The following is a 24,818-nucleotide window of genomic DNA, read 5'->3' as shown; positions in this document are numbered from 1 at the left end:
TTAGGAATGATGTATGGTTTAAAACTCTTTAATAAGACTATGAACAACTGGAGCCTTTGTGTAAACTTTATTTAAGTTAAACATTTTTGGGGGAAAACAGGACAAACATCTTATAAATAAAACATCTTTTAAATAAAGGGGATGTGGGTATTCAACATCCTAAACCCTGATTTTCATATGCTGTTTCATATGAGAATTAGTCATTTAGATGCAATACGGTCAAATAACATTTTGTAAACCATTGCACTGAAGTCTTTTTTTTTTAATGAAAATGTCCCAAGCATAGAACATTTAAAAAGCTGTCAAAGTGCAACATGCAGGGGGGAAAGGCATTAAAGGTGCCTAAAATAAACTGAATTTAAGGGTTAAAGGAAAGGTGACGTCTAGAAACGAGTCAAGTCTCCCAAACAAAGCTTCAAGGCAACCGTGACATTTCATTTCATGCACGCACGTACATATCTTACTCATAAGGAAGAACTAAAAGACGTTAATTTAGTAGACTAATTTATTCAAAAAGCAGTTAAACAGTGCTCGGTTTTGAACACCTATAAGTGACTGGCAGTGATTTGCCAGCACAGTTTCCAAAATAGCTTTTGCCCAACCAGCTGGAAACTCTCACAGGCGCTTTAGCGGTACTGGTCAATTTTGGCGCGCGTGTCTGGCCATGGATTCACCGACCAGATGGTAAAAGACGATCAATCTAGCTCAGGTGCTTAGTTCACATCTCGACAGCATGATCCTCAGGAAAATGGACACGCACGTCCCTTAGATACCCTACACGTTGCACCTTGAATTCATCTTATAGTTGAGGTGATTTTTGTTCATTATAAAAAAATGCTTGTAGTTAAAATAATCTCCTGCACACATGACATTTGGACTACTATTCAGGCCATTAATCCATTTGGTACCGTTTCTGAATCTGCTGTTACACAGTTCAAAGAGTCTAGTATGAACAGGAACGAGCAGATTCTAAATTACTTACAGGCCCGGGATTAAACAACAAAAGTACCCTCAGAGTATTGGGATGGCTTTCTCCTCTTCCCTACCAGGGCAAAACCATTTAAGACACTAGTTCCTACAGCATAAAGCAGCAGTTCAAATGAGGTCTTTGGAAATTAAATTCATTGGTAGTGCAGCACTTGCTTTGACAGCAAAACACACACGCAGCGCTCCAAAAACAAGCTCGCTAGTGATTCAGTGCATAATCCAATAAAACAGTAACAATCCCCTAACGAAACCTCACATCTTAGACAGAGTGTACTGACGGTCATCTCACAGTCATGAATAAAGCCTGCTACCCATTATCATAAACTCCCCCTGCGATCCCCACACCTGCTGCAACTGTGAGCACTGGACAGAGGCACGTACGTACCGGCCCAGACTCCCGGCATCCCGTCAGCCTGGTCACTTCTGCAGGGCTTCCAGGTCAGGCCAGGATGGGACGTAGTGCCGAGGCAGACTGCCCTCCATCAGCCTCTCCATCCAGAGGCTCAGTCGCTCGAGCTTGCTGCACACATGCGGCGTGGAGGAAGTCTGCCGCCGGGAGCTGCCCTTGGACCTCGTCTTCACCCCTGCCCGGGGAGCTCTGGCGTCCTCGTCAGATGACCTGCTGGAGTCCTCCTTGTCGTCCACGTGCACAGGTCGGAAGAGGCAGAGGTACTTCTTGTGGCCGTTGAGGGCCAGCACGTAGCCCGTATAGTCCGGTTCGTGGGAGGACGTGCCCTCGTTCAACTCCATGTCCGAGTGCCTGGTGCCAAGGGCCATGGCCAGAAGCAGGTCCATCCACTTCCGGTGCTTGTCCACGTTTAAGAAGGAATAGTGAATAGTCTGAGACCTGTGGGGTGTTCAATTATAGAGGAAAGATTTTATGAACATAGCCCTTTTAAATTAGTGGGAGAAGATCTCTTGATATAGGCACAAATATGCTACTGTGGTGGAACTAATTTTCATTTCAACCAAATTTATCATCTGCAAAATTATCATAGTAAGTGATTAAATTTCAACTACATTCTGTTTCAGGAGCACATCGCACAAACCTTTCTATTGTTTAAAAGAATAATAAATAATAAATGTATTTATTAAAATGATACAAAAAGCCAAGTGGTCCTTATCAAACATTGCAATTTAAAAAAAAAAAAAAACCCTATGCAAATCCTCTGTCTATCCATGGAGTGTTGGTGCTGGACTGTGTTGAGACAGAGCTGATTGTGTGGCTCATCACCCCTAAAGGAGCAGTAGCTTCCTGAGTTGTGGACACTATGTCTTTTCCTTTTGTTTCGCAAGAAATTGTGACACGTTTTGTCAGTATCATTTTACTGTTAAATGTATGAGTTGTGTAATGTGAGATGGTGTTGACCACTGCTGAACTATCTTTGTTTCTGTGCTTCCTGCCACAATGCTGGGGAGCACTGGAGCAGTGATCCAGCTGAACACTAGGTGCTGCCACATAATCTCTAGTTTTGATCATGTCTTGCAGGTCAGCAGTCAGGTATGGAAAGACTCTGCCATAGGATCCACTGTGTTTCTGGTTTTCACTAGCTGGGCATGGAGAAGGACTGGGGACTCCTCAAATGTATCTCTGAACGAAGGAACTCTGAATCCACCTCATGTGCACTAAGCAGATGAGACTAGAGATGACAAATGCATCAGGCAAGTCATCCCAGCTTAATGTAGGTGTAGGGGTCGGGGTAGGTGGTTCAGTGTGTACGACTGTGTCTGATAGTTGGTTCAGTGAATGCGACTGTGTGGGGGTAGGTGCAGGTGTAGGGGTGAGGTAGATGAAGCCAGTGGCGAGCGTCATGGATTGTGGTTTCTGAGGAACATCCGTTGAGTGCCTATACTGTAGTGTGTTACGGAAACAAAAGTTTCAAAGAGAACTGTCAGTTTCTGGAAAGACGCCTGTTCTGGAAAGAAGCAACAAGCTTCAGATGCTTGCGTATTAAATGTTATTTTACCCTGTAGAGGGTCATGATCAGTCCCTCCCAATTTCCGTGTTCCATGTTTTCCCTGTCTTGAGTTTTTTTAGTTCCGTTCCATAGTTTCGTTTTCTCCGGCCCTCGTTTGATTTTCAACACCTGTCCCTCGTTTAGTTGATTGTATTTTAACCCTGCTTTTGTTGCCTTAGTTTTGGCTGTTCATTGATTCCGTGCCATTATGTTTCTTAGCACCGAGTTTTCCTAGCGTTTTTTGTTTTAGCCTGCTTCCCGTGTGGCTTTGTATCTTTTTGTTTGTTAATCATGTATTCCCGTACTCTCCGTGTTGGTAATAGGACTCTGGACCGTTATTCCGACTCTCGCTCCTCACCGTTACATGGAGATCTAGTAAATGAGTATGCTGTGACGTCAAAGGCTTCTGACTGTAGAATTTGCATTTACGTAAATTGGATGTAAAAAAAAGAAATGTTAAGTGAAATTTCAAGGTATTGGACTAAAGAGCAATAATCGTGTTACTGGTCTACTCCCTTGTTACTCAATAGGTTCTTCTCAGGCTTCAAAAACGAAAGTTATTATTAGTTTTGCAGAGCTCACCTCTAGCTGTTCTTGAAAACACTGATTTAAAAACAAATATTTGATAGAAACATGACTGTCACAAGTGTTTTGACAACACATGATACTTATGTTAATGATTAGGGGAAAGAGGCAGTAGTCTGTAATGCCGTTCTGTGTTTGCGTTTCAGTAAGTAGTCATTAAAAAAAAACAAACAGCTAATTATTTTCTGCTAATTTAAGTTGATATTTGCTGTTTGCCACTTCAAATGATTAATGGTAGCTTCTAGCAAAACGAGAGCTAGCTGACCGGGCTGGAACAGTTACGCAAGCACGGAGCATGAAAGCAGATACGGGAAGTTGGTGATGGGGTGTGTTGGGGAGGGATGGAAGATTCTACACTGGGATTGGCTACATGTTAACTCAAGGAACGTCTAATTGGCTGCAGAGTGAAGGGCAATGAGCCAAGTTGCGGTAAGATGCCACACACACACATGCACAACAAAGTAAAATGGCAGACTCTAAAGTAAAACAGGAACTGCTGGATGCTACAACGACGAGTCTGAAGAGTAACTGCTCCGAGATAAGCACGCTGATTCGACAGGCTCTGGAAGCTAAGAAATTCGCCTACTGTCCCTACAGCAAGTTTAGAGTGGGGGCTGCCCTCCTAACACACGATGGGCCAGTGTTCACAGGTGAGAAACTATACACACTCGCATTACGAGAGTCCAATTTAATACTGCCATAACATCCGATTTCATTAGATTCTGCTAAGACTCCTAACCTCCTAGCACCAAATTTGTGCTTGCTGTGTTTGTTGTAATTCCTGTGTACACATTATCAACAGACAGACTGAGTCCGAGAGAAATTAAATAATACTTGAGAACATAAGTTGCATACATAACATGAAGCGAGGATGGCTATGTTTCTGGAAAATGACATGCTTAAAATGTGAAAAACCCTGTACTCCTAAGCTTGCTTGAGCAGTCTTAGAGAATCAAGCAGGGAGACAACAGTCCACTCTGTTCTTTTACCACTTTACACACCAACCTATCTTGATGACACAAATAATAGTGTATATGGTATGAGATGAACAGGACAATGTCAATAATAAAAAGCAAAAAATGCATATCTTGGGTCCATAGTCAACACTGTCACAAGTGTTTTGACAACACATGACACTTATGTTAATGATTAGGGGAAAGAGGCAGTAGTCTGTAATGCCGTTCTGTGTTTGCGTTTCAGTAAGTAGTCATTAAAAAAAAACAAACAGCTAATTATTTTCTGCTAATTTAAGTTGATATTTGCTGTTTGCCACTTCAAATGATTAATGGTAGGAAGTCAAAGTACAGTATATATCAGTGCCTGCACTGAGAGACTCATTATGTTTGGCACATAATAGTAAAAGTAATTATGCAAAGTAAGGACAGAAGACACATGCATATGCATACTTTATTATGGCCACTTTTAGAGACACCACCCTTTGAGGAGCATGTTGGACCTCCTTTGGCCTTTAGGGTAGCTTATCGCATTTGCCATAAATTGGGTGGAGGTACAGACAGCTCTGAACCGCAGCTTCTGCCTCATCTCAGAGACGCTCTACAGGATTAAGATCTGGGGACTGGGAAAGCCAGCCAAGCAAGGAAAATTCACCTTTATGTTCCTGAAACCAATCCATGAGTACACAACCCTTGTGGCATGGGACACTGTTCTGCTGTAGGGTGAACAGCTGCCCTGAAGGAATTAACTCGGTTGGCCGCAATGCTTAGGTAAGGCCTACGGTTCCAGGGTGTGCCGTGAAAATATGCCACACATGGTTATTCCACCTCCACCAGCATCAAACTGTTGACACCTAACAGGAAGGACTCATCAGTGGTTAAAGTACTTGACTTGTAATTGGAAGGTCGCTGGTTCAAGCCCCACCCCTGCCAAGTTGCCACTGTTGTGCCTCTGAGCAAGGACCTTAACCCTCAACTGCTCAAGGTATACTCAGTTATAATTGTAAGTCCATTTGGATGAAGGTGTCGGGTAAATGGCAATTCATGCTTGCTTGCTTCATGCTTCTAACCTTGCCATCAGCACAGTACAACATAAATCTGGATTCATCTGACCAGGCAATGCTTTTCCACTGCTGAGTGATCCAATTTTTGTGATGAGTTTTAAGTTGGACATGCACACACCAGTGTTGTGTTCAGCTACAATTTACTTGACTGCGCACCTCCTGTTCATCAGAACGATTCTTGACGTCCTCGTCTGACCACTTTCATTGACGGGTTGTTTATGTCCGTAGGATCCTCATTCACTGGACACTCTCAATCGCACCATTCTTGGTTTACTCTCAACACATCCGACACCATGTCATGTCCCCAGTCTAGGCAGCGTGGCCCTAACAGCAACACAATACTAATTCGAATAACTGAGCCAGATGGACTATGGAATAAAAGAACCCAAAGCAAAAGGTATATGTCAATGTGATGTATTGTACTGTCAGAAGAACTCACACTGGTGAATCATCAGGAGTGGGTACAATGCCAAAACAAACAACAAAGCCCACACTACAGCATAATTCCCAGACCCACCTACCCTCAAAAAACAAACAAAAAAAAACTGATTCCCTAACCAGAAAAACAGACACAAACCCCAATCCCAAACAAACAGGCTAGTAAATACAACTAGTAAATACTATGTATGCTAGTAAATGCTAGTAAATACAACTAGTATTTACAGTCACCAAGATCTTCACACATGGCAGACACAAACGCAAGGCCAGCAAACTCTCAGGATAACGGGGATAAAAACCAATACAACCTAATTATCACCCAGTAACAGGCTGAGGCAGGGTAACAAAGACAATTCCAAAGAAGCTAAACAAGAACAAGTACTAAGCAGAGGCAGAGCTAACAAAGCTGAGCCATAAGAAGCCATCTTCTGTCTCCCAACTTGGTCCATATATAGGCCATCTTGATTTCTTAGGTGATGAGCCAGTAACAACACAGCAGTAGTATCCAAGTACTGAACTGGAGCACGTCAGGGCTGGAATCATCAGGAAGGGAGCGCCGCAGATTTGGCAAGCAGGGGCATAACAACTGTTGCACAAGAACCCCACCAGGCTGGCAGTTTTTGAAATTCTGGTCCAGACTAGTTTAGCCTGACTGACCATACCTCATATGAAGTTGCTCAATTTTCCAATTCTAATGTGGATTCACACTGAAATGTTACACGGAAAACTTGCACACCTGACTTTATGCTGCACTCCAGTGTCACATGTCCAATTTCCATACAAGGAAGCTCCAATCATGGAAGGGCAGGTGTCTGTACTAAAGTGGCCATTCAGTGTATATATGACACCCTATATGTATCTAACTCCTATAAAGCTTAAACTAAACTAAGTGGGTTTACTAGCAATGGCAATTCTCTTTTGTTCCATTTTCTTTGAGCAGGTTGCAATGTTGAAAATGCCTGTTACAACCTGGGAATCTGTGCAGAGAGAACCGCCATCTCAAAAGCTGTATCCGAAGGCTTTAGAGATTTCAAAGCCATAGCAATAGCCAGGTACGTTACATTTTAGATATTACATAGAATGTATCCCCTAAACTGAGCTTTACAAAGATACCTTACCCATAAATAAGACATGATTGTTATCAACTCTAACCTGATGCATGACTAACTATATAGCAGTAACCTACTTTTGACTTTCCAGCGATTTGCGCGAACAGTTCATCTCGCCCTGTGGTGGCTGCAGGCAATTCATGAGAGAGGTGAGTGGTGTCACAGCTAGAACATCAAACCTCCATCATGTTATGGGGCTGCGTGTGCTTTGTAACATCATGACTCATGTCTCCAGTTTGGGGCCAGCTGGGACGTGTACCTGTCCAAGCCGGACGGCTCCTACATGGAGATGACTGTGGAAGAGCTGCTGCCGGAGTCATTTGGCCCAGAGGACCTGAAGATGAAGAGGGTGCATTCCATTCCTAAGGATGTCGAACCAGCTACAAAATGAATGTGGATGAACAAACAACTAGAAAAGAACAGCACAGGCTTTGGAAGAGATTATCAAAGTCAAATAAAAACATTGTTGCCTGTGTCTTCAATGAAAAATTCTTTACTAGTGGCTGGACTTGCATACCTCTGTACCACTACTGCTTCCGTGATGCTGAAGACAGGATGTGGAAATGTGCATTATAAATCCTGTTTGGCTTAGTGTATTTCACAAGAAGTAAATATACAAATTAATATTTACATTTCTACTACCATTTAAGAGAGAAATCAGTTGTGTTTTGAATAAACTGGATACCAACCAAGTATCAAGTTTGCTTCTATTTCTTTAGGAATGATGTATGGTTTAAAACTCTTTAATAAGACTATGAACAACTGGAGCCTTTGTGTAAACTTTATTTAAGTTAAACATTTTTGGGGGAAAACAGGACAAACATCTTATAAATAAAACATCTTTTAAATAAAGGGGATGTGGGTATTCAACATCCTAAACCCTGATTTTCATATGCTGTTTCATATGAGAATTAGTCATTTAGATGCAATACGGTCAAATAACATTTTGTAAACCATTGCACTGAAGTCTTTTTTTTTTTAATGAAAATGTCCCAAGCATAGAACATTTAAAAAGCTGTCAAAGTGCAACATGCAGGGGGAAAAGGCATTAAAGGTGCCTAAAATAAACTGAATTTAAGGGTTAAAGGAAAGGTGATGTCTAGAAACGAGTCAAGTCTCCCAAACAAAGCTTCAAGGCAACCGTGACATTTCATTTCATGCACGCACGTACATATCTTACTCATAAGGAAGAACTAAACGACGTTAATTTAGTAGACTAATTTATTCAAAAAGCAGTTAAACAGTGCTCGGTTTTGAACACCTATAAGTGACTGGCAGTGATTTGCCAGCACAGTTTCCAAAATAGCTTTTGCCCAACCAGCTGGAAACTCTCACAGGCGCTTTAGCGGTACTGGTCAATTTTGGCGCGCGTGTCTGGCCATGGATTCACCGACCAGATGGTAAAAGACGATCAATCTAGCTCAGGTGCTTAGTTCACATCTCGACAGCATGATCCTCAGGAAAATGGACACGCACGTCCCTTAGATACCCTACACGTTGCACCTTGAATTCATCTTATAGTTGAGGTGATTTTTGTTCATTATAAAAAAATGCTTGTAGTTAAAATAATCTCCTGCACACATGACATTTGGACTACTATTCAGGCCATTAATCCATTTGGTACCGTTTCTGAATCTGCTGTTACACAGTTCAAAGAGTCTAGTATGAACAGGAACGAGCAGATTCTAAATTACTTACAGGCCCGGGATTAAACAACAAAAGTACCCTCAGAGTATTGGGATGGCTTTCTCCTCTTCCCTACCAGGGCAAAACCATTTAAGACACTAGTTCCTACAGCATAAAGCAGCAGTTCAAATGAGGTCTGTGGAAATTAAATTCATTGGTAGTGCAGCACTTGCTTTGACAGCAAAACACACACGCAGCGCTCCAAAAACAAGCTCGCTAGTGATTCAGTGCATAATCCAATAAAACAGTAACAATCCCCTAACGAAACCTCACATCTTAGACAGAGTGTACTGACGGTCATCTCACAGTCATGAATAAAGCCTGCTACCCATTATCATAAACTCCCCCTGCGATCCCCACACCTGCTGCAACTGTGAGCACTGGACAGAGGCACGTACGTACCGGCCCAGACTCCCGGCATCCCGTCAGCCTGGTCACTTCTGCAGGGCTTCCAGGTCAGGCCAGGATGGGACGTAGTGCCGAGGCAGACTGCCCTCCATCAGCCTCTCCATCCAGAGGCTCAGTCGCTCGAGCTTGCTGCACACATGCGGCGTGGAGGAAGTCTGCCGCCGGGAGCTGCCCTTGGACCTCGTCTTCACCCCTGCCCGGGGAGCTCTGGCGTCCTCGTCAGATGACCTGCTGGAGTCCTCCTTGTCGTCCACGTGCACAGGTCGGAAGAGGCAGAGGTACTTCTTGTGGCCGTTGAGGGCCAGCACGTAGCCCGTATAGTCCGGTTCGTGGGAGGACGTGCCCTCGTTCAACTCCATGTCCGAGTGCCTGGTGCCAAGGGCCATGGCCAGAAGCAGGTCCATCCACTTCCGGTGCTTGTCCACGTTTAAGAAGGAATAGTGAATAGTCTGAGACCTGTGGGGTGTTCAATTATAGAGGAAAGATTTTATGAACATAGCCCTTTTAAATTAGTGGGAGAAGATCTCTTGATATAGGCACAAATATGCTACTGTGGTGGAACTAATTTTCATTTCAACCAAATTTATCATCTGCAAAATTATCATAGTAAGTGATTAAATTTCAACTACATTCTGTTTCAGGAGCACATCGCACAAACCTTTCTATTGTTTAAAAGAATAATAAATAATAAATGTATTTATTAAAATGATACAAAAAGCCAAGTGGTCCTTATCAAACATTGCAATTTAAAAAAAAAAAAACCCCTATGCAAATCCTCTGTCTATCCATGGAGTGTTGGTGCTGGACTGTGTTGAGACAGAGCTGATTGTGTGGCTCATCACCCCTAAAGGAGCAGTAGCTTCCTGAGTTGTGGACACTATGTCTTTTCCTTTTGTTTCGCAAGAAATTGTGACACGTTTTGTCAGTATCATTTTACTGTTAAATGTATGAGTTGTGTAATGTGAGATGGTGTTGACCACTGCTGAACTATCTTTGTTTCTGTGCTTCCTGCCACAATGCTGGGGAGCACTGGAGCAGTGATCCAGCTGAACACTAGGTGCTGCCACATAATCTCTAGTTTTGATCATGTCTTGCAGGTCAGCACTCAGGTATGGAAAGACTCTGCCATAGGATCCACTGTGTTTCTGGTTTTCACTAGCTGGGCATGGAGAAGGACTGGGGACTCCTCAAATGTATCTCTGAACGAAGGAACTCTGAATCCACCTCATGTGCACTAAGCAGATGAGACTAGAGATGACAAATGCATCAGGCAAGTCATCCCAGCTTAATGTAGGTGTAGGGGTCGGGGTAGGTGGTTCAGTGTGTACGACTGTGTCTGATAGTTGGTTCAGTGAATGCGACTGTGTGGGGGTAGGTGCAGGTGTAGGGGTGAGGTAGATGAAGCCAGTGGCGAGCGTCATGGATTGTGGTTTCTGAGGAACATCCGTTGAGTGCCTATACTGTAGTGTGTTACGGAAACAAAAGTTTCAAAGAGAACTGTCAGTTTCTGGAAAGACGCCTGTTCTGGAAAGAAGCAACAAGCTTCAGATGCTTGCGTATTAAATGTTATTTTACCCTGTAGAGGGTCATGATCAGTCCCTCCCAATTTCCGTGTTCCATGTTTTCCCTGTCTTGAGTTTTTTTAGTTCCGTTCCATAGTTTCGTTTTCTCCGGCCCTCGTTTGATTTTCAACACCTGTCCCTCGTTTAGTTGATTGTATTTTAACCCTGCTTTTGTTGCCTTAGTTTTGGCTGTTCATTGATTCCGTGCCATTATGTTTCTTAGCACCGAGTTTTCCTAGCGTTTTTTGTTTTAGCCTGCTTCCCGTGTGGCTTTGTATCTTTTTGTTTGTTAATCATGTATTCCCGTACTCTCCGTGTTGGTAATAGGACTCTGGACCGTTATTCCGACTCTCGCTCCTCACCGTTACATGGAGATCTAGTAAATGAGTATGCTGTGACGTCAAAGGCTTCTGACTGTAGAATTTGCATTTACGTAAATTGGATGTAAAAAAAAGAAATGTTAAGTGAAATTTCAAGGTATTGGACTAAAGAGCAATAATCGTGTTACTGGTCTACTCCCTTGTTACTCAATAGGTTCTTCTCAGGCTTCAAAAACGAAAGTTATTATTAGTTTTGCAGAGCTCACCTCTAGCTGTTCTTGAAAACACTGATTTAAAAACAAATATTTGATAGAAACATGACTGTCACAAGTGTTTTGACAACACATGATACTTATGTTAATGATTAGGGGAAAGAGGCAGTAGTCTGTAATGCCGTTCTGTGTTTGCGTTTCAGTAAGTAGTCATTAAAAAAAAACAAACAGCTAATTATTTTCTGCTAATTTAAGTTGATATTTGCTGTTTGCCACTTCAAATGATTAATGGTAGCTTCTAGCAAAACGAGAGCTAGCTGACCGGGCTGGAACAGTTACGCAAGCACGGAGCATGAAAGCAGATACGGGAAGTTGGTGATGGGGTGTGTTGGGGAGGGATGGAAGATTCTACACTGGGATTGGCTACATGTTAACTCAAGGAACGTCTAATTGGCTGCAGAGTGAAGGGCAATGAGCCAAGTTGCGGTAAGATGCCACACACACACATGCACAACAAAGTAAAATGGCAGACTCTAAAGTAAAACAGGAACTGCTGGATGCTACAACGACGAGTCTGAAGAGTAACTGCTCCGAGATAAGCACGCTGATTCGACAGGCTCTGGAAGCTAAGAAATTCGCCTACTGTCCCTACAGCAAGTTTAGAGTGGGGGCTGCCCTCCTAACACACGATGGGACAGTGTTCACAGGTGAGAAACTGTACACACTCGCATTACGAGAGTCCAATTTAATACTGCCATAACATCCGATTTCATTAGATTCTGCTAAAAGACTCCTAACCTCCTAGCACCAAATTTGTGCTTGCTGTGTTTGTTGTAATTCCTGTGTACACATTATCAACAGACAGACTGAGTCCGAGAGAAATTAAATAATACTTGAGAACATAAGTTGCATACATAACATGAAGCGAGGATGGCTATGTTTCTGGAAAATGACATGCTTAAAATGTGAAAAACCCTGTACTCCTAAGCTTGCTTGAGCAGTCTTAGAGAATCAAGCAGGGAGACAACAGTCCACTCTGTTCTTTTACCACTTTACACACCAACCTATATTGATGACACAAATAATAGTGTATATGGTATGAGATGAACAGGACAATGTCAATAATAAAAAGCAAAAAATGCATATCTTGGGTCCATAGTCAACACTGTCACAAGTGTTTTGACAACACATGACACTTATGTTAATGATTAGGGGAAAGAGGCAGTAGTCTGTAATGCCGTTCTGTGTTTGCGTTTCAGTAAGTAGTCATTAAAAAAAAACAAACAGCTAATTATTTTCTGCTAATTTAAGTTGATATTTGCTGTTTGCCACTTCAAATGATTAATGGTAGGAAGTCAAAGTACAGTATATATCAGTGCCTGCACTGAGAGACTCATTATGTTTGGCACATAATAGTAAAAGTAATTATGCAAAGTAAGGACAGAAGACACATGCATATGCATACTTTATTATGGCCACTTTTAGAGACACCACCCATTGAGGAGCATGTTGGACCTCCTTTGGCCTTTAGGGTAGCTTATCGCATTTGCCATAAATTGGGTGGAGGTACAGACAGCTCTGAACCGCAGCTTCTGCCTCATCTCAGAGACGCTCTACAGGATTAAGATCTGGGGACTGGGAAAGCCAGCCAAGCAAGGAAAATTCACCTTTATGTTCCTGAAACCAATCCATGAGTACACAACCCTTGTGGCATGGGACACTGTTCTGCTGTAGGGTGAACAGCTGCCCTGAAGGAATTAACTCGGTTGGCCGCAATGCTTAGGTAAGGCCTACGGTTCCAGGGTGTGCCGTGAAAATATGCCACACATGGTTATTCCACCTCCACCAGCAGCAAACTGTTGACACCTAACAGGAAGGACTCATCAGTGGTTAAAGTACTTGACTTGTAATTGGAAGGTCGCTGGTTCAAGCCCCACCCCTGCCAAGTTGCCACTGTTGTGCCTCTGAGCAAGGACCTTAACCCTCAACTGCTCAAGGTATACTCAGTTATAATTGTAAGTCGATTTGGATGAAGGTGTCGGGTAAATGGCAATTCATGCTTGCTTGCTTCATGCTTCTAACCTTGCCATCAGCACAGTACAACATAAATCTGGATTCATCTGACCAGGCAATGCTTTTCCACTGCTGAGTGATCCAATTTTTGTGATGAGTTTTAAGTTGGACATGCACACACCAGTGTTGTGTTCAGCTACAATTTACTTGACTGCGCACCTCCTGTTCATCAGAACGATTCTTGACGTCCTCGTCTGACCACTTTCATTGACGGGTTGTTTATGTCCGTAGGATCCTCATTCACTGGACACTCTCAATCGCACCATTCTTGGTTTACTCTCAACACATCCGACACCATGTCATGTCCCCAGTCTAGGCAGCGTGGCCCTAACAGCAACACAATACTAATTCGAATAACTGAGCCAGATGGACTATGGAATAAAAGAACCCAAAGCAAAAGGTATATGTCAATGTGATGTATTGTACTGTCAGAAGAACTCACACTGGTGAATCATCAGGAGTGGGTACAATGCCAAAACAAACAACAAAGCCCACACTACAGCATAATTCCCAGACCCACCTACCCTCAAACAAAACAAAAAACAAAAAAAAACTGATTCCCTAACCAGAAAAACAGACACAAACCCCAATCCCAAACAAACAGGCTAGTAAATACAACTAGTAAATACTATGTATGCTAGTAAATGCTAGTAAATACAACTAGTATTTACAGTCACCAAGATCTTCACACATGGCAGACACAAACGCAAGGCCAGCAAACTCTCAGGATAACGGGGATAAAAACCAATACAACCTAATTATCACCCAGTAACAGGCTGAGGCAGGGTAACAAAGACAATTCCAAAGAAGCTAAACAAGAACAAGTACTAAGCAGAGGCAGAGCTAACAAAGCTGAGCCATAAGAAGCCATCTTCTGTCTCCCAACTTGGTCCATATATAGGCCATCTTGATTTCTTAGGTGATGAGCCAGTAACAACACAGCAGTAGTATCCAAGTACTGAACTGGAGCACGTCAGGGCTGGAATCATCAGGAAGGGAGCGCCGCAGATTTGGCAAGCAGGGGCATAACAACTGTTGCACAAGAACCCCACCAGGCTGGCAGTTTTTGAAATTCTGGTCCAGACTAGTTTAGCCTGACTGACCATACCTCATATGAAGTTGCTCAATTTTCCAATTCTAATGTGGATTCACACTGAAATGTTACACGGAAAACTTGCACACCTGACTTTATGCTGCACTCCAGTGTCACATGTCCAATTTCCATACAAGGAAGCTCCAATCATGGAAGGGCAGGTGTCTGTACTAAAGTGGCCATTCAGTGTATATATGACACCCTATATGTATCTAACTCCTATAAAGCTTAAACTAAACTAAGTGGGTTTACTAGCAATGGCAATTCTCTTTTGTTCCATTTTCTTTGAGCAGGTTGCAATGTTGAAAATGCCTGTTACAACCTGGGAATCTGTGCAGAGAGAACCGCCATCTCAAAAGCTGTATCCGAAGGCTTTAGAGATTTCAAAGCCATAGCAATAGCCAGGTACGTTACATTTTAGATATTACATAGAATGTATCCCCTAAACTGAGCTTTACAAAGATACCTTACCCATAAATAAGACATGATTGTTATCAACTCTAACCTGATGCATGACTAACTATATAGCAGTAACCTACTTTTGACTTTCCAGCGATTTGCGCGAACAGTTCATCTCGCCCTGTGGTGGCTGCAGGCAATTCATGAGAGAGGTGAGTGGTGTCACAGCTAGAACATCAAACCTCCATCATGTTATGGGGCTGCGTGTGCTTTGTAACATCATGACTCATGTCTCCAGTTTGGGGCCAGCTGGGACGTGTACCTGTCCGAGCCGGACGGCTCCTACATGGAGATGACTGTGGAAGAGCTGCTGCCGGAGTCATTTGGCCCAGAGGACCTGAAGATGAAGAGGGTGCATTCCATTCCTAAGGATGTCGAACCAGCTACAAAATGAATGTGGATGAACAAACAACTAGAAAAGAACAGCACAGGCTTTGGAACAGATTATCAAAGTCAAATAAAAACATTGTTGCCTGTGTCTTCAATGAAAAATTCTTTACTAGTGGCTGGACTTGCATACCTCTGTACCACTACTGCTTCCGTGATGCTGAAGACAGGATGTGGAAATGTGCATTATAAATCCTGTTTGGCTTAGTGTATTTCACAAGAAGTAAATATACAAATTAATATTTACATTTCTACTACCATTTAAGAGAGAAATCAGTTGTGTTTTGAATAAACTGGATACCAACCAAGTATCAAGTTTGCTTCTATTTCTTTAGGAATGATGTATGGTTTAAAACTCTTTAATAAGACTATGAACAACTGGAGCCTTTGTGTAAACTTTATTTAAGTTAAACATTTTTGGGGGAAAACAGGACAAACATCTTATAAATAAAACATCTTTTAAATAAAGGGGATGTGGGTATTCAACATCCTAAACCCTGATTTTCATATGCTGTTTCATATGAGAATTAGTCATTTAGATGCAATACGGTCAAATAACATTTTGTAAACCATTGCACTGAAGTCTTTTTTTTTTAATGAAAATGTCCCAAGCATAGAACATTTAAAAAGCTGTCAAAGTGCAACATGCAGGGGGGAAAGGCATTAAAGGTGCCTAAAATAAACTGAATTTAAGGGTTAAAGGAAAGGTGACGTCTAGAAACGAGTCAAGTCTCCCAAACAAAGCTTCAAGGCAACCGTGACATTTCATTTCATGCACGCACGTACATATCTTACTCATAAGGAAGAACTAAACGACGTTAATTTAGTAGACTAATTTATTCAAAAAGCAGTTAAACAGTGCTCGGTTTTGAACACCTATAAGTGACTGGCAGTGATTTGCCAGCACAGTTTCCAAAATAGCTTTTGCCCAACCAGCTGGAAACTCTCACAGGCGCTTTAGCGGTACTGGTCAATTTTGGCGCGCGTGTCTGGCCATGGATTCACCGACCAGATGGTAAAAGACGATCAATCTAGCTCAGGTGCTTAGTTCACATCTCGACAGCATGATCCTCAGGAAAATGGACACGCACGTCCCTTAGATACCCTACACGTTGCACCTTGAATTCATCTTATAGTTGAGGTGATTTTTGTTCATTATAAAAAAATGCTTGTAGTTAAAATAATCTCCTGCACACATGACATTTGGACTACTATTCAGGCCATTAATCCATTTGGTACCGTTTCTGAATCTGCTGTTACACAGTTCAAAGAGTCTAGTATGAACAGGAACGAGCAGATTCTAAATTACTTACAGGCCCGGGATTAAACAACAAAAGTACCCTCAGAGTATTGGGATGGCTTTCTCCTCTTCCCTACCAGGGCAAAACCATTTAAGACACTAGTTCCTACAGCATAAAGCAGCAGTTCAAATGAGGTCTGTGGAAATTAAATTCATTGGTAGTGCAGCACTTGCTTTGACAGCAAAACACACACGCAGCGCTCCAAAAACAAGCTCGCTAGTGATTCAGTGCATAATCCAATAAAACAGTAACAATCCCCTAACGAAACCTCACATCTTAGACAGAGTGTACTGACGGTCATCTCACAGTCATGAATAAAGCCTGCTACCCATTATCATAAACTCCCCCTGCGATCCCCACACCTGCTGCAACTGTGAGCACTGGACAGAGGCACGTACGTACCGGCCCAGACTCCCGGCATCCCGTCAGCCTGGTCACTTCTGCAGGGCTTCCAGGTCAGGCCAGGATGGGACGTAGTGCCGAGGCAGACTGCCCTCCATCAGCCTCTCCATCCAGAGGCTCAGTCGCTCGAGCTTGCTGCACACATGCGGCGTGGAGGAAGTCTGCCGCCGGGAGCTGCCCTTGGACCTCGTCTTCACCCCTGCCCGGGGAGCTCTGGCGTCCTCGTCAGATGACCTGCTGGAGTCCTCCTTGTCGTCCACGTGCACAGGTCGGAAGAGGCAGAGGTACTTCTTGTGGCCGTTGAGGGCCAGCACGTAGCCCGTATAGTCCGGTTCGTGGGAGGACGTGCCCTCGTTCAACTCCATGTCCGAGTGCCTGGTGCCAAGGGCCATGGCCAGAAGCAGGTCCATCCACTTCCGGTGCTTGTCCACGTTTAAGAAGGAATAGTGAATAGTCTGAGACCTGTGGGGTGTTCAATTATAGAGGAAAGATTTTATGAACATAGCCCTTTTAAATTAGTGGGAGAAGATCTCTTGATATAGGCACAAATATGCTACTGTGGTGGAACTAATTTTCATTTCAACCAAATTTATCATCTGCAAAATTATCATAGTAAGTGATTAAATTTCAACTACATTCTGTTTCAGGAGCACATCGCACAAACCTTTCTATTGTTTAAAAGAATAATAAATAATAAATGTATTTATTAAAATGATACAAAAAGCCAAGTGGTCCTTATCAAACATTGCAATTTTTTTTTTTTAAATCTTCATCAAAATCATATATACATAAAATGATACACACGCACGCATGCACTCACATTGAGAAAGAGTACACTTCTTTGGCAAACTTCTTCAGTAGAACGTGTCTAGATGCGTCAGTAAGCACCAGCACCACGTTGATGTGTCCAGGCTTCAGCTGCACCAGGCTGCTGGTGTACGTCATGTCCGTCAACTCCGTCACCTCCACAAAGTTCTTGGAAAGCTGGCTAGACGGAAAACAAGATAAAGTCAACTTTGGTGAAACAATCACACATTATAGAAACACCAGGCCACAAATATGGCAGACATTCATTAATGTTGGTTATTATAACTAAAATAACGGGCACAACATCGACCTCACAATCCTTACACAACATTTGCCCTCTATAAATAGTCTGCATTTCACTTAATCTGATGTAATTTGAGGTGATGGTGGAGTGAACCTCGTCATACCTGGCTGTGTTTTCTGCATTCGGAGAAGTCTCTGCAGGCTTAGAGGATTTGTTGGCCTTCGGCTTGCCTGGCTTCTCCCCACCAGACTCACTGCAAATTGGTCAGGCAGGTTTAACATGAAGGCAAAGCTGAAACTGTTTCACTAAGCCAAACATGACCCCAAACTGGATAAGACATTCCAAGAGTTTCCCAGCTCCTACCTGAAGGCCTGCACGATGACCGTGCCAAACAGGATGAAGAGGGCGGAGAAGATGAGAGAAATGATGGGCATCATCTCTCGCCTGAAGGGGGTAGGGGTGAGGGGTCAGTGAGACTCATCGGTAAGTACTGGTTCATTTTGCAGTGTTTGGAGGAAAAAATATGGGGCCAAGTCTACAACCCAGGATTAAAGCTTCCAAACATGAGGCTTGCTTATATATTTAAAAACACCTCACCCACACTTTTCAGGAAGGTAACAGCTCTGATGAACATGATTAAAAGTTTGAGACGCAAGAATGCCACAAGAGTACATAATTTCATACTCTTACCAGTTTGAGTGGAGAATGTCAAAGTACATTTGAGAGAGGTAGTCATAAGCAGAGTTCAGCCACTGAACTAGAAAGATCTGTAATGAAGGAGATAAGAAGCGAGTGATCCGCAATCAAACACAGCCATTGCATTTGGCCATCCCGAGCAATGCAGTTTGAATAAAAGGTCCGACAGGCTCAGAACTCACAGAAGCAAGCTCATTGTTGAGTTCAGGCAGCATGGCATCGTAATTGAGGTAGGCAGGGTCTTTCTGCAGGAGCTCCAGCTGTTTGTGGAGGCGGTGCTTATCCTCGTCGCTGCCGTTCCAGCCGCCCGTCACTGTGCGGTACAGCACCTTACCTGTGGAGCTGCGCCTCTCCAGTATGATCACCTGTTAGTTATGCAGGCAGCGCATGCAGACAAAAACATGCATGTAAAGGCAAAGAGAAAATGGCAGAATCGCATAACAGAAATGCCAAATCTGTGTGTGCGCGACTAACCTGTGGAGGGCTCAACTCCTCCTTACTCAGAAACGTATCACAGAGAGGCTTCTGCTGACTCTGGTAGACGTAGGCAAATCTTAGTACCTCTTTACTGTTAGAGGAGGCAAAGTCATAGAAGGCCGCATTCACCGAGACCAAAGCCTCGTCCTCCCCAGTGATGAGCAACACGCAGTACCTGAGTGGAAGCAACAAACACATGCAGCATTCACATCAAAGGCACGAGGCTGGCATTTAACAGACACTTTTCAAAATTGTGCATCTCACAGCATTTCAAAAGCCATTTTAAAAGAAAGCAACTTTTAAGTGGAATTTAAGGCTTTTCCACAAGACACAGAGGCAACTTCAAACATCAAAAGCAACAAAGGGCATTTTAAAGAAGTCAGAGTCATCAGGTACACGGCAAAACTCAGAAATCTGACTGCCTTAAGAGTGAGGAGGAGGCCGAGAGTGGAGCTCTTACTTGCGTCGACGGTGGAACTGCTTGACTGGACACAGCTCGTCAAAGAACTTCTGGTTCACCAGTCGAGGCACCAGCAGGAATCGGTTGTTGGAGACAAACTCGTCGAGGAGCTGCCTTTTCATCCCCCTGGACTGACCGGCAAAAAACACAAACAAAAAAAAAACAAATAACAAAATGGTACCATAGATGTTCCCAATGAGTAACAGGATAACCTTGAACAGCAGACGATACCTTCGTCATTATTAGAACTGCAGCAGTAATGACACAAACCTATCTCAGTCAGCCAAGAAAACTGAACTGGGCCCCGTGAGGCCCTTGGACACTACCTGGATGACATCGGCAGGTTTCTCTGGGTTTTCCTTGAACAAGAGCAGGGTGGGAGCATACGCATTGATGCTGAACTGCTGTAGGACGTGTGCAGTGTCACTGTGGCCCTGCTCCACATACCCGAACCTCACGAAGTCCCGGTACGCAAACGCCGTGAGCTACAATCAAAGGAGGGCTTTTTAATCTCCCACAGGCAAGTCAAAGGCATGCGTCCACATTTGCAATGTCAAGAGTCAAACGTGGCCTCTTACCTTATAAAGTAAAGGTACAATAGGTGCTGCATCAAACAGCAGCACACTGGGTTTGTTCTCTTCACGCCAGCCATTCAAAAACCTCAAGTAATTATTATCATTCACCTTGAAAAAACAAAAGGCATTAAAACCCTCATTATGACCAAGACATGGAAAAGTTCCATATTTCACTGTCTAATCAGATCCAGCAGCCCTAGACTATTTTTTCATATGCTTAAAACAAACCTGCTGTACCGTTTTTTTATCACTCATTTTACACTAGGCATCAGTCAACATCACATGAATGCACTGAATAAATTCATGATAAATTAACTGAAACTAGATAGAATTTACTTATGTTCTGTATTTTAGCAATAAAGTTCTAATGGCCTTTTTGACAAACTATTATAGTTTATATTACTTTTACAAACTAGTAATTTCTATTTATATATATATATATATATATATAATATTTATATATTTATATATATATATATATAAAATTATTATATACATACATACATACACACACAAAGTTTAGAATACTGAGAATACATTACAATAAGAATAAGAAGAATATCCAAAATATATGAACGAGTCAAGCCAGCCATAGCATTCTAAATATATCAAATACTGTTTAAAATCACACTAGTATTTCGATGATGCCAACATCATATTTTTCATGGCAGTAAGCAAATTGTCTAACCTTTTCCACTAGTGTCTGTGGCAGCAAACTTTCCACAAACTGCCTGAGGTTCTCCCTGACCACTCCACGGTGGAAGGAGGTCACCCTGCCATTAACGAGCCCCAGAATGGAGGGAGGACGATGGGCTCCAAGCAGGCTTCTGAGTCGCTTCTCAAACCCGATGTCCACGACACCAATCCCCACACCTAAAACCAAACAAGACCACAATGTTACAGCTTACCAGTCTCGGAGAAACATAGCCGATATTTAGTTATGTTTCCAAAATCAGGAACCTGAAGAAACATGAAAATTATTAGAGGTTACGTTTATCTACAGGCCTCGAGGATGTTTTGTTTGGGAATCTTCAATTGTATTAAAGAACTTTAGACACACCCAGTGCCTCTAGCTCCAGAACGGTCTCCTTCCAGATCGGCTCAATATGGATGCATGAGAAGCACCACTCAGAGGTAACCTTGATCAGGTAGGGCCTCCTGAAGCTCTCTGGGACAATCTCATTCATATACTGCTCGTAGTGCAACATGTGCTTGCTGTCGGCGAAGTCCCGGGTGGACTGCCTGAAATGAAAGAAGGTCTGATCGAAGAAGAAACTCTCATGAAAGTGCCGGAAGCCCTGCTGAGCCTGGCTCCTGTGCTGGTTCTCGTCCGTCTCACCAAACCGGTCGTAGTTCGCCCGCCGCTCCTCGTTTGACAGGATCTGTCAATGAACAAATGTACAGGTGTACACACAACTCTGACATCAGGGGAACTACATAAACTGGACAATAAGAAGCTTTAGGTTTATCAGCACAAGAAAGGCAATATGAAGTGTCAAACAAGCTCTTCATGTTCACAACAAATCACTCGCAAGCAATGTGGTTGCATAAAATATGCTTCAAAATGTTGAAACACTATACCATGCCGCCAGTGTATGAAGTATTCCTAATGTATAGCTGTAACTATAGGCAACCAACACTTTACAGCCAATTCTAGGTGCTCAAACGTCAGCTGACCAGTGGTATTTTCTCAAGGATGTCATGTTTTAAGTGGCCTCGTTCAAGAATACCCCGGGTTTTTACAAAAAAAAACAAAAAAAAACAAAACACCATAAAAAAGCATGCGATTATATTCTGTGAATGAATCCATAAATACACACATCACTTTAAGCTGTGATCATAAGGACTGGCATTAGCAGTATTTACAAGTGTATTTCTAATATACGTGTATATAAAAAGCATTCGCCCAACACCTGCCCTTTGATCAAAACCAGACTACTTACAACAAAAACTGAGTGTACAGTACACTAGTCAGTCCTCTGACTTTACAATGCAATAGTTACGACAGGTGTGGTGGATTACAACCACCACACCTGTTGACTGATTTGACTGTTGGTTTTTGAAGACATGCTTCCTCTCAAAGACCAGATAGTCAAATGCATAGGATAAGTACTTAGGCACAGGCCCTGATTCCAAAATCATGTTTCAGTGAGAATTGTGAGATTTTATGGAGTGAAGGGCATCAGCGTTCCCTCTTTCTCAGCTTAACATTCATTAAACAATGATGCTTTTCTCCATCAGGCTTCTGTTGAATCAAAACCAAGCAGAAACTCTCTCCAAATTGTTAGCTGAGCAAGCAAGCTGACTGGTAAACCATTTTTAAGCCATCATCTCTTTACACCAGACATCGTTATTGTATGGCCAGATCTACATTAAAAGGATGATGCCCATCATTTAGATGTTTCTTTTGTGTCTTTCAGGCTGACAATTTAGAGCAACTTCAGCTGTGAACAGCACCTATCTTATATAGCATGTGTGTGAACGTGTGTATGTACACATGTACATGTATTTGTGTATGTCTGTATGGTTATAGAGATTAATGTGAATATATGTTTTTATTTGTATATTTGTAAATATATAGTTGGGTGAAGAATGTTTGAAGTGTATATTTAAGCTGTTTTGTGAATTGTGATTTACCTTGCTTCAAAACAAATGTACCCATAGGTCCTTACAAATAAACCACAAACCTTGAGTCTGTTGACACACCATAGAGTATGTATACCTAAAAAAAAAGTGTTCACTCTGATTACTTACCTCATAGGATTTAGTAATCTTGATAAACATATCCTGTGCCCCTGGACTTTTATTTTTGTCTGGATGCCTACAATAAAACGAACGAACTGTATTCCCCATATATACACCGACAAACCTTTTACATAAAACAACAAAAACAGTGAATCAGCTGATCAAGGTCACCATTACTTACCATTCCCTGGCAAGCTGCTTATATGCCCTCTTGATTTCAGCTTGGCTGGCGTGTCTAGACACTCCAAGGATTTTGTACGGATCTATGTCAGAAGCTGCTCCTGCATTCGCCAACAGCATCAGAACAGCAGCCAGCCAGAACAAGCGTCTGAAGAATGATTGTGCAATGGGTCTCATCTTCTCGGGCCACGCAGGCAGGCTATCGAATGAACAGAAACAAGAACTAAATCACTTGTTTAACAGTCATCCGATCTCATGTAGACAGCAGTTTGCGCTTAAATTAAAACCCTTTCTAAGTGTTTAAACAGGACACGTCAAGTACCACCCGAGTTACTAAAACTGGTAACCAAGGACGTCTCTCGAATTGACGTTTTTAAGGGTTCAACATGCAATTACACTGGAAAATCTAACCGTGCCATAGATTTTTTTGTGACAACAGACTGTGTCAATGAAAATGAAATTACTTAAAAGAAGACGAGAGAATCAACGTGACAAATTCTGCAATGTTACCTAAAACTGAAGCTAGCCAGCAAGCTAATTTAGCCCGGTAGCGTGTTATCTAGAATTATCTACCATTTCCCAAGACAGATACAAAACATAACAGCAAACCGAAAGGAGAATACGAACAGGACCTTGAATCGATTATTTTTGCATAATCCTAAATTTTCAGTGACAAATTTGATGCCGAGATCCATAGGTGAATCCCAGTGCTAGTACGTTATCATGCTACCATTTCTGGGTTTTGGAATTATGGGAGAACGCCTTTCAAGGTAACAGCATGCGCAATATTGTGGAACAAAAGAACAAAATTATGTAGCAAGGCAAGTGCGTGCAAGAATATTGATTTCAATGTTTGCTATGAAGCAAAACTAACTGCTCAATCACTTTGCAACTTAATTTCTTACAATGTTTGCTTTAAAAGCATTTCAAATAAATGAACGAAAATGTGGGGTTGGGAAGTACCTGAATGCTTGTAATGGCGTTACATAATTATCAAAAAAACAAACAAACCTGCATTCCATTACAATTACAAAAACGGAAGAAATTACATTGTTGGTAGCCAACATTTTCAAAATATGGCGATTGCTGGTGGAACTACATTACAACTTAACAAGGACCACTTACTGCTTCTAATTGTTTCCAACTGTTCCCAGGACTGTTGTCAGCAACAGCAGCGTGCATTTAAAAGCTGCGAGTCCCTGGGTGCGTTTCTTTGGGTTGAGTGTAGAATTTTGTCTTCACTGATGCCAAAACCTTTGACATCTGTCTGGTATGTTTACACTATTGGAGACGACCACTCTGACAAGTGTAGGGCGTTCTGCACCTTCTAAGCAATGCTGGAAAAGGGACGTAATGAGAACAGACAACTTTTTACAACTTTTTTTGTTTGTTTTTGGCTTGCTGGTGGCCATACTGGCTGGCACTGATGCAAAAACTGTTCGAAATGTTTTGAGTGTGGTTCTAAATGAGTGTCTCCCCCTGGTGGTCTAAATGATAATATGTATTTTCCCGAGTCATGTATAAATCTTCAAAAAAAACTTTCGATCTCTTGGCTAAGAGCTGCTTTCGCCGTGAGCCTCTCCCAGCCTTGCGATACGGTGACCCAAGAGGAGTGAGATACCTACAACAACAAGAAA

At 42.4% G+C, this 24,818-nt stretch overlaps 5 protein-coding genes across 7 annotated transcripts; 2 read left to right on the top strand and 3 right to left on the bottom strand.

Annotated features, from left to right (window-relative positions):
- Window positions 1-52: 52 nt before the first annotated feature.
- On the bottom strand, window positions 53-1,834 carry LOC145653081 (dnaJ homolog subfamily C member 16-like). Its single transcript, XM_081705501.1, has one exon. It carries the CDS (start codon window positions 1,780-1,782, stop codon window positions 1,405-1,407), a length of 378 nt encoding a protein of 125 aa, XP_081561627.1. The 5' UTR covers window positions 1,783-1,834; the 3' UTR covers window positions 53-1,404.
- Window positions 1,835-3,959: 2,125 nt separating this feature from the next.
- On the top strand, window positions 3,960-7,787 carry LOC118240384 (cytidine deaminase-like). The gene is made up of 4 exons (XM_081705494.1): window positions 3,960-4,180; window positions 6,926-7,037; window positions 7,186-7,243; window positions 7,330-7,787. Exons 1-4 carry the CDS (start codon window positions 3,997-3,999, stop codon window positions 7,483-7,485), a joined length of 510 nt encoding a protein of 169 aa, XP_081561620.1. The 5' UTR covers window positions 3,960-3,996; the 3' UTR covers window positions 7,486-7,787.
- A 74-nt stretch (window positions 7,788-7,861) lies between these two features.
- Window positions 7,862-9,644, bottom strand: LOC145653078 (dnaJ homolog subfamily C member 16-like). The gene has a single exon (XM_081705497.1). It carries the CDS (start codon window positions 9,590-9,592, stop codon window positions 9,215-9,217), a length of 378 nt encoding a protein of 125 aa, XP_081561623.1. The 5' UTR covers window positions 9,593-9,644; the 3' UTR covers window positions 7,862-9,214.
- Window positions 9,645-11,771: 2,127 nt separating this feature from the next.
- On the top strand, window positions 11,772-15,603 carry LOC145653075 (cytidine deaminase-like). Its single transcript, XM_081705493.1, has 4 exons — window positions 11,772-11,989; window positions 14,742-14,853; window positions 15,002-15,059; window positions 15,146-15,603. Exons 1-4 carry the CDS (start codon window positions 11,806-11,808, stop codon window positions 15,299-15,301), a joined length of 510 nt encoding a protein of 169 aa, XP_081561619.1. The 5' UTR covers window positions 11,772-11,805; the 3' UTR covers window positions 15,302-15,603.
- A 74-nt stretch (window positions 15,604-15,677) lies between these two features.
- Window positions 15,678-24,764, bottom strand: LOC113589982 (dnaJ homolog subfamily C member 16-like). 3 transcript variants are annotated; one of them, XM_027029900.3, is made up of 15 exons: window positions 24,307-24,764; window positions 23,183-23,380; window positions 23,011-23,077; window positions 21,317-21,638; window positions 20,945-21,129; window positions 20,260-20,364; window positions 20,008-20,166; window positions 19,682-19,812; window positions 19,219-19,396; window positions 18,927-19,109; window positions 18,739-18,815; window positions 18,412-18,492; window positions 18,212-18,301; window positions 17,818-17,985; window positions 15,678-17,459 (listed from the first exon to the last, which is right to left on the bottom strand). In XM_027029900.3, exons 2-15 carry the CDS (start codon window positions 23,356-23,358, stop codon window positions 17,030-17,032), a joined length of 2,352 nt encoding a protein of 783 aa, XP_026885701.2. In that variant the 5' UTR covers window positions 23,359-23,380; window positions 24,307-24,764; the 3' UTR covers window positions 15,678-17,029. The 3 variants fall into 3 exon arrangements, with proteins under 3 accessions (XP_026885701.2, XP_026885699.2, XP_081561606.1); XM_027029898.3 differs by lacking the exon at window positions 24,307-24,764 and adding an exon at window positions 23,814-23,967; XM_081705480.1 differs by lacking the exons at window positions 23,011-23,077; window positions 24,307-24,764 and having other exon boundaries at window positions 23,183-23,323.
- Between the last annotated feature and the right edge of the window lie 54 nt (window positions 24,765-24,818).

The sequence above is a fragment of the Electrophorus electricus genome, chromosome 22, assembly GCF_041902795.1.
Source record: "Electrophorus electricus isolate QZ-2024a chromosome 22, ASM4190279v1, whole genome shotgun sequence".
NCBI classification, from domain to species: Eukaryota; Metazoa; Chordata; class Actinopteri; order Gymnotiformes; family Gymnotidae; genus Electrophorus; species Electrophorus electricus.
This window is presented reverse-complemented; position numbering and strand designations above follow the sequence as displayed.

Excerpts from the sequence above, each read along its gene's own strand:
- LOC145653081 (XM_081705501.1), bottom strand. The coding sequence starts at position 1,782 with ATGGACCTGCTTCTGGCCATGGCCCTTGGCACCAGGCACTCGGACATG.
- LOC118240384 (XM_081705494.1), top strand. The coding sequence starts at position 3,997 with ATGGCAGACTCTAAAGTAAAACAGGAACTGCTGGATGCTACAACGACG. Across the intron at positions 7,038-7,185 it reads AAAGCCATAGCAATAGCCAG|CGATTTGCGCGAACAGTTCA; the intron begins GTACGTTACATT and ends TTGACTTTCCAG. Across the intron at positions 7,244-7,329 it reads GCAGGCAATTCATGAGAGAG|TTTGGGGCCAGCTGGGACGT; the intron begins GTGAGTGGTGTC and ends TCATGTCTCCAG.
- LOC145653078 (XM_081705497.1), bottom strand. The coding sequence starts at position 9,592 with ATGGACCTGCTTCTGGCCATGGCCCTTGGCACCAGGCACTCGGACATG.
- LOC145653075 (XM_081705493.1), top strand. The coding sequence starts at position 11,806 with ATGGCAGACTCTAAAGTAAAACAGGAACTGCTGGATGCTACAACGACG. Across the intron at positions 11,990-14,741 it reads CGATGGGACAGTGTTCACAG|GTTGCAATGTTGAAAATGCC; the intron begins GTGAGAAACTGT and ends TTCTTTGAGCAG. Across the intron at positions 15,060-15,145 it reads GCAGGCAATTCATGAGAGAG|TTTGGGGCCAGCTGGGACGT; the intron begins GTGAGTGGTGTC and ends TCATGTCTCCAG.
- LOC113589982 (XM_027029900.3), bottom strand. The coding sequence starts at position 23,358 with ATGAGACCCATTGCACAATCATTCTTCAGACGCTTGTTCTGGCTGGCT. Across the intron at positions 20,365-20,944 it reads CACAGACACTAGTGGAAAAG|GTGAATGATAATAATTACTT; the intron begins GTTAGACAATTT and ends TGTTTTTTCAAG. Across the intron at positions 20,167-20,259 it reads TTGTACCTTTACTTTATAAG|CTCACGGCGTTTGCGTACCG; the intron begins GTAAGAGGCCAC and ends CTTTGATTGTAG.